At 34.5% G+C, this 8,712-nt stretch overlaps 1 protein-coding gene across 1 annotated transcript in view; it reads right to left on the reverse strand.

Annotated features, from left to right (window-relative positions):
* Window positions 1-189, reverse strand: part of LOC102472945 (olfactory receptor 5K1) — a 933-nt gene extending 744 nt beyond the window's left edge. Inside the window, exon 1 of the mRNA XM_014582125.1 lies at window positions 1-189. This exon is cut by the window's left edge and continues 744 nt beyond it. Coding sequence (XP_014437611.1) covers window positions 1-189 — 189 coding nt within the window.
* Window positions 190-8,712: the final 8,523 nt, after the last annotated feature.

The following is an 8,712-nucleotide window of genomic DNA, read 5'->3' on the forward strand; positions in this document are numbered from 1 at the left end:
CAGAAAGATGTACATGGGCTTGTGAAGACGACTCTGTGTAAGAATTAGGACCACCAGACCAAGATTTCCTACTGTAGTGATCAGATAGATTGCCAAGAACAAACCAAATAGTGTAGTCTTCAGCTCTGGGTGACCTGTAAATCCTATGAGGATAAGTTCGTTTTTCATGGTATAGTTATCTTCAACCATCCCTGAAGTCTGTGGAAAAAATGGTGGATTAATCTGTAACATGTCCGAAACCACTGATGAAATTTCCTTGGTCCAGAATGACAGCGATCATTTTCCTAATGTTTTCACATGTCACTTGGACTTTGGTGCATTCCTACTAGGGGAGAATCAATCTTAAGAAACTATTTTCTTTTGGGCAATTGATTTAATAGTTTTCTAGGATATTTTGAAGAAAAACATCAGACTAGATGAAGAACAATCACTTTTGGGGTTTTAAAAGTTCATCAAAAAATGTTCTCTATATGCTTTAGGTAAAGCTGATTCATAATTTAAGTGTCAGCAATTGGCATCAGGGTTCCTAAAGAATTTAAATGACTCATACATTCATAACAATGCTGTGTAGAAGGCTATTTTTGGATTCCAGTGTTCCTATCAGTATTACTTATGATGTCCAAAAGGTGGAACCAAGCTAAATGTCTACAGGAAGATGAATGATTAAATAAAGTGCCCTGTGTATCTACAATGGATTATTATTGAGTCTTCAATAGTTCTGAAATTCTAACGTGTTATGGCATTGATGAAATTATGTAAGTGTGATAAGCCAGACACTAAAGAACAGATTCTCTATAACTCTGCTTTCTTGGGTTCCTAGTGTAGTCATGTTAGAGTACCTCAGAAAATAATTTATATATAACAATATCCCTTTTAATGTTACTTTTAATAGGGACAAATTCAAAATATCAAAATGATAACCATTTAGGCAGTATGATTAAATAAATGTGAATCATTTATATGATCAGTTATGGTGCAATCATTAAAAAGATTGTTTATAATAATTCATATAATAATAAAATGGACTTAAAAATTACATGAAAAAAGAAATTTTATATGCATTATTACCCCAATTTCCAAATAACTACCTACACAAGAAGTTAGAAGAAAGGTAGCTTGAAAATATATCAATATGATATTACTAGTTTTCAATATGTAAAAATTATAGGTCTTTTTTTTGTTTTAAATTGTCTACAGTGACTATTCCTTCTATAATTAGAAATCAACATTTTTTATTAACTAAATAAAATTACATACTGTTAGTTTTCTATGTTTTACAAGTTGAAAACATGATAATAATTTTTGGAAATGCAATTAATATTTTCTGCAATTTGCAGTTCTGCAGTGGATAATGTCACCTGAATATAATGAAGAAATGCCTACTCTATAATTGTTATAGTAACTTCAACAATTAAAAGTAATAACAATTTTTTAGAAGTCTTGCATATATCTCAAACCATTCAGGAATACACCTTAATTTTGTATTAATATATTGTTTAGGTAACTTGTTTCAATAAAAAAAGTGATAGCTCTGTTTTGTCAACTTTTACCATTTAGAAAGCCAAGGGTCTGCACAATCTTCTATGCTGTTTACATTTATTAAAAGTTCAGGATATTATTAAAACTTCCATTATCAACCATTTAGATATGTCTTTATGGACAAGCATTTTAATATATTGGGAACTGCTTGCTTTCAATCTACTTTTATTTATTTAATTACCTCGAGAATCATTTATTCATCGACCTGAGGCCTGCTCTGCACTACTTGCTTTCTGTAAAAAGTCAGCTGACCCTCCTAGATTTTTCCAATTAGATAGTTTTCTGATAGTTGACCACAACTACACTCTACATTTCCAGAAAGGCGGGAAGTTGTTTGGAAAGGTACAGGAAGATCGCTCTCTGTCTCTCTCTCTCTTTTTTTCATTTTCCAAAACTATTGCTGAGTTTTAAATCTCAGATTATTTGGGGATGGTGCCTTTAGGAACAAAATTTAAAAATTATTTTTGACATCTATATAATTTGAATAATTTTGTTGTTAAATGTTTTACCCTTGCTAGTTTGAAGTCTTGTAGTAAGATTTCCTTCCTTGTATAATTTTTTTTAAAAATATATTTGCTATACAGTGTGTGTGCTTGCTGGTGAGAGACAGAGAGAGAGAGAAGGAGAGTGAGAAAGTCTCTCTCTCCCCAGTAGGATGGCCACACTGCAATCCCTCCTACTCCACTTTCCTCTCGGGACTGGCATACGTGCAAACACACCCAGTATGTTTCTTAAACTGCAGGGTTCAGGATTGTACTGCACTGTAGGCCATGTGGGATCCAGCTGCCCCAAACTTCACTCCACCTACTAGTCTCCTCATATCAGTTTTTCATTTGATTAAAATTGATCAGACAAAAATAAATTTTACCTTGATATTTTACTTCTCTAAAAAGCAAAAAAGATAATGTAGCACTATGTAATATTCCAAAAGACTGCCTTGAAATGATATTCATTATTAACGTAATTTTCTTAATACATTGAGAATGTCTAACACAAAAATGTCTTGGAAGAGGCTGATAATCCATTTCATGTAAACTGTAAAGTGATAGAGCAAACCATATTATTAAAAATCTTTACTAACATATTCCGTTGGTACTATAATTGTATGGTTTTAATTTGGGTGAAGTGAAATTCAGGCTTATTCTGAATTCAGAAATGAATGATACTCATTCAGCACTTACTTGTACAAGAGATTATTCTAAAGAAAACCTTAAGAATCTTAAAAAATTGGAAATGTAGAATTCTAATTTTAGTATATGTACGACAAAAGTGAACACAAAGGAGCTAAGAAATTCTTTAGAGGGAAAAACCCTCTAAAGAACATAAAGAAACATATGCTTTTGGAGATTAGTGTTTCTAACCAAAGAAGTTTTAAAACTGTTTTCTTACCTGAATTTTTCTGATAAGAATTTCCTAGAGGCAAGGTTGTTTGCCTGCTGCTAATTTTTAAAAGACATCCAACACTCTATCCTCATGATTCATTTAGAAGAATATTTCTACAAAGAGGTCAATGGCTTGTATATGTGCCATTGGTAGACAATGGTTTAAATATTCAAAATAATCCTCAGGGGATTTACTTGGCATTGGTATCAGAGTATAGCCTGGGAGACCTAATTGTCTGCACATCTCAGACACACTAAGTTGGAGTAATTAAGGGCATACCTTGGCACCCAGAGATTAAGGCAAATGCCCATTTCCAAATAAATTTGGACAACTATGTACTGGTTTCAGTTAATTTCTTTATGTCATTCTCCCTTATCATGAAGCTGAATATAAAATCTTAAGGGGAAGATTTTTGTTATCAGCAAAAATTTCATGGAGGAGCTGGGAACTGAGCTAGGACTGGTTGCCTCAGAGGGGAGAAGGTGTGTGTTGTGAGCAGAGGAAAATAGCACCTTTCCCTCTTTTTCTTTATTTTTAATATAGAGCTTTTTGCCAGAGAGAAAGAGAGACAGAAAATACACGATAAGTGCCGGTGGGGATGAAGGGGAACTCTCTTACACTGCTGGTGGGAATGTAAATTAGTCCAACTACTGTGGAGAAAAATTCAGAGACTCCTCAATCTACAAATAGAACTACCAGATGATCCAGCAATCCCACTCCTTGGTATCTACGCAAAGGATAGAAGAATACTTAATCAGAAAAATGCTTGAACATCAATGTTTATTGCAGCACTATTCACAATTGCTAAGTCATGGAAATAACCCAAATGCCCATGAGCAGATGAACGGATAGAAAAACTGTGGCACATACACTCAATGGAATACTATTCAGCCATAAAAAAACAACAAAACCCTGGCTTTTGACAGGAAGTGGTTGAATATGGAAGACTTACTGCTGAGTGAAGCAAGCCAGGATGTGAAGGAGAGGCATTGTATGTCCCCACTTAATATAAACGAAATGTCCACACTCTCTATGACTGAAACTAATTGACTAAAGGATATAGAAACACAATATATAGATGTAAATACCAGATATAGTGTGTGTGAAAGAGGAGGGTCTGAGGAAGGACTTTTGTGGGAGGGACAGGGAGGCAAAGTATTAATGGCACAAAGAGGTGTGGTATTATCTGTTGAAGATGTTTTGTAGCTTTATCAACTGTACTAGGGAGAAACGTTCACCTGTTGAAATATCCACTTTGTAGGACAAATAATAATGTGATTGAATATATAGAAGAAAATGAAATAAAAAAATTAATTAATGAATAATAATAATAAAAAATCTCCCCACATTGTGGATGGCCATGCCCTAAGCCCTTCTTCTCTATTCTCCTTTTGGTATTTTAGGCACACTTACACACACCCAGCATAAGTTTCAAGGCACCTGATCTGGATCTCAAACTGTGGTTGACCATTTGGGAATCCAGCACCTTAATGATTATGCCACCTGCTGGCTACTGTTTTCTTCTTCCTAATTCCTCTGTCAATCTTTTCTTCCCTTCCTTCTTTCCATTAGTGATAGCAACATACTATTTCAGAATTTCTGGTCCAATGATCATTTTATAATTACTTTTTAAATTGACACATGAAAGTGCATGTATGTATGGTGTATAACATGATGTTCTGATACATGTATGCTGTGGAATGATTAAATCAAGCTAATTACCGTATGCATTTCTTCACACACTTATTTTTCAATTTTAATTTCTTTTTGGGGACAAATCAGCTAATATCTACTGTCTTACCAATTTCCATGTATAAAAATGCATTGTTACTAACTATATTCAGTATATTGTACAAGTAGATTAACCAATGTTATTTTTCTCTTCTGAGAATTTGTATCCTTGGCCCAACATTCCCCTGCTGCCTCTTCCTTCCAACTCCTGTGATAACCATTCTCCTCTCTCTGTTAGATTTTTTAGGTATTTGTCTTTCTGTTCCTGGCTTACTTCCATTATCATAATGTCTGCTAGGTTCATACATATTGTCAAAAATACTAGGATTCACTTCTAATTTTTTTGTCTGAAACATTTTCCATTATGTGTATATACCGTATTATCTTTATCTTTTGAAGAACATTTAGGTTGACTCCATGACTTGGCTACTGTGAATATGTTGTAGTCACATTGGAATATAGATATGTCTTTGAGTTATTGATTTTATTATCTTCATAAGTCTATATATTTGTATAATATGCAAAATGAATGATATATTATGTACATATGGTCAGTATTCCAAAAGTTCATAGAAAAATAAAATTAAAGTATGAGTTTATTTTGGTGGAAAATATTGTGAATTTTATGCATAGATTTTCATAATACACATTTTCTCTGACATTTTTGAAGACCCATCATGGGTGCATGTGTATTCTTTACTGAATTTATTTATTACTTCTAATAGTCTTTTGGGTTCAGACTTTTTGATTTCTGTTGTATAAGATTATTGCAACTGAAAATGGAGACAATTTTACTTCTTCATTCCCAGTGTTTATGCCTTTAATTTATTTATCTTGTCTAATGGCTCTGGCTAGAACTACCAGTTTTATATTGCATAGAAATCGCAAGAAAGGGCATTCTTGACTTGTTTGTCATTCTTTTTTTTTTGGGAGAGGGTTTTTGCTACAGGGTGCGTGCGCTTGCCAGACAGAGAGACAGAGAGACAGAAAGCGAGAAATCACCCCCTATGGGGAAAGGTCACGCCGCAGTTCCTCCTCCTCCATTCTCCCATCGGGAACTTGGGCATGCACCCACACATGCCCGGCGTGAGTTTTAAGCCACCGGGTCCGGGACGTGAACCTTGGTTGACTACATGGGAGTCCAGCGACATAGCCATTACGCTAACTGCTGGTTCCTTGTTTGTCATTATTGAGAAGACATTTTTTTTTTTTTTACCAGAGTATGATTTTACTTCTGTGCTTGTCATACATAGCCTGTATGTTAAGGTATATCCTTCCTATGCTATATTCGATTTATCATGAAACATGATAAATGAAACATTTCATTTATCATGAAACATGTTGAATTTTGTCAAATGTTTTTTTCTGCATGTATGAAATGATCTATGATTTTTATCCATTATTCTGTTAATGTGATATCTCACAGTGGTGGATTTGCATATTTACAACCAATGATAACTCTTACTTGATCATGTAGGATGATCCTGTAATAGCCCATTGAATTCAGTTTGCTAGTATTTGTTGAGGATATCTGCATTCAGCATAGATATTGATTTAGCATTTTTCTTTTTTTTTTGTACTGTCCTGGCCGGTTCTAATAACAAGATAATGCTGGGCTTATAACCTGTGTTTGGAGTATTTGATGTAATTTTTTGATAGATTGTCACTACTTCTTTAACGTTTAGTAGAATTAAGCATCCGATTCTGTGCTTTTCTTAGTTGTGAGATTTTTAATTACTGATTGAATCTTTTCCCTTGTTGCTGGTCTGCTCAGATTTTCTATTTTTTATGATTCAGTTATGTATATTTCTAAGAATTTATCTGTCTTCTCGATTATTCAGTTGTTGATACGTGTTCGCTCATTGTTGATGCATGTTTGTTCGTAGTAGTTGTTTGTTAAGATTATTTGAATTTCTGTGCAATTAGTTGTTATGTTTTCTCTTTCATTTTAATTTTGTTTTTGTCAGTCTTCCCTTTTTTCTTAGTTACTCTAATTATAGGTTTGTTGACTTTGTTCTTCTTTTCAAAATCAACTCTAAGTTTTGTTGAACTTTTCTATTGGTTTTCTTGTCTTTAATTAATAATTAATTATTTAAAACAGGCAATCCTTCTGCCTCAACCTCTGATGTAGCCAGCAGCACAGGTGTGCACCACCATGCCTGGGTTTTAGAGTGGGCCAGGAATCAAACCAGACCCTTTCGTGTGGTCTCAGACTGCAGAGCACCATCATCTTACCAGTGTGCCTCCCTGTGGCTGGGCCTTTATTTCATGTACTGATGGTCTGTTTATTATTACTTCATTCTTCTGTACACATTGGACTTAGTTTTTTTTTCCTAGTTCTTTGAGATAGAAAAGTTGTTTATCTGAGATTCTTCTTTGTTTTTACTATGGACAGTTTTTGCAATAAACTTTCCTGTTAGAACTGCTTTGGTTGCACCTCATAAGTTTTGTTATGTTGTGTTTCCATTTTCAATAATCTCAAGTCATTTTTAAATTTCCCTTTTGATTTCTTCTTTGTCTCATTGGTTAAGATCGTGTTGTTTGAGTTCTGCATATTCGTGGAATTTTTAGTTTTTATTTCTGTCGTTTTCTAGATTCATGCTATTGGGTGAGAAAGGACATTTGATATTGTGTTTCAGTCTTGAATTTTTAAGGACTTGTGTTGTGGTCTAACATGGCCTACTCTGGAGAATGTCTCTGTGTGCTTGAAAAGAATGTTATGGCTCTTGTGTTGATTCAAATATTCTATATATGTCTGTCAGGTCTCTGGTCTACAGAATTGTTCAAGTCAGCTGTTTCCTTATTGATTTCTGTGTGTGGATGATCTGTCTATTGTTGAAATGGAGGTATTGCAGTCTTCTATTTTTTTTGAGTAATTTTTTAATTTACATTTAATCATTGGACTTATTTTCAGTGTGCACATAGTTTTTATCTGCATAAATAGAGTGCTTATTAGTGAAGTCAAAGACATTAAGTTCCTGCTGTTTTTTTTCTGTCTCTTCCTTCAGGTCAGTTAGTATTAGTTTTATATATTTAGGTTTTCTAATATTTGATACAGATATTTATAATTGTTATGGTCTTTTGTTGAAATGACCCAATAAATGAGTATCTTTGCCTCTAGCATCAAGTTTTGATTTAAAGTCTGTCTTATCTCATAAAAGTATAGCCGTCTTTACTCTCTTTTCATTAATCTCTTTCCATTAGCATTTGCATGGGATTTTTGCCCCATCTTTTCACTTTCAGCCTCTCTGTGTCCTTAAAGATAGGATGAATGTCTTATAGGGAACATGTAGTTGAGTTTCGTTTTCCTTTCTTTATTGTTTTTTTTAATCTTAAAAAAATAAAAAACCCAGTTAGCCTGTGTCTTTTTATTGGGTACTTTAATCCATTAACACTTGAAGTAATTACTGGTAGGTCAGGACTTAATACTGCCATTTTGTTCATCATTTTATGACTGTTTTGCTCTTTGCTTGTTCCTTTCTTCTTTTCTTGTCTGTCTTCCTTCGTTATTGGCTATATTTTGAAATGATTCATATGCTTAATTCTGTTATTTTTATATTTGTTTAAAATCTATTACAGGTGTTTTGTCTGTCTATCATGAGACTCACATAGAGTGTCTACTAACTGAGTATTTTAAGCTGATTAATAACAACTTAATTTTACCGAAACTCCATGCACCCCCACCGTTCTTCCTCCTTGGACCCCAGGTTGGTTGCCTGGGACTTTAAGGCGAACCCCCACCCCTCCCCACCCGAAACCCGGATCGAGCAGGCCAGCATTTCCGGACACCAGGCGGACTGAGGCTGCAGGCCCGACCAACCTGGTAATGTCATTCATTGTCTGATCCCTTTCCACTAGCCTTTGGACTGTTTGAATTTTGGTGATTTGAGTAGCGTGCAGCGCGATTTTCTTTTTCCATTTTGTTTTTCTTTGCTCTTGGGGTGTTGCTTATTTGGTCAGTTGAAGGCTCACCACTCCTTAGATACAGCGAGGACTTTGGGCCTTCCAGGGCTAGTGGCAACAGTTAATGGTAATTGTGAGTAACAGGTAGGCCAACCA

The sequence above is a fragment of the Tupaia chinensis genome, unplaced genomic scaffold (assembly GCF_000334495.1).
Source record: "Tupaia chinensis unplaced genomic scaffold, TupChi_1.0 Scaffold142351_1, whole genome shotgun sequence".
Classification (NCBI taxonomy): domain Eukaryota; kingdom Metazoa; phylum Chordata; class Mammalia; order Scandentia; family Tupaiidae; genus Tupaia; species Tupaia belangeri.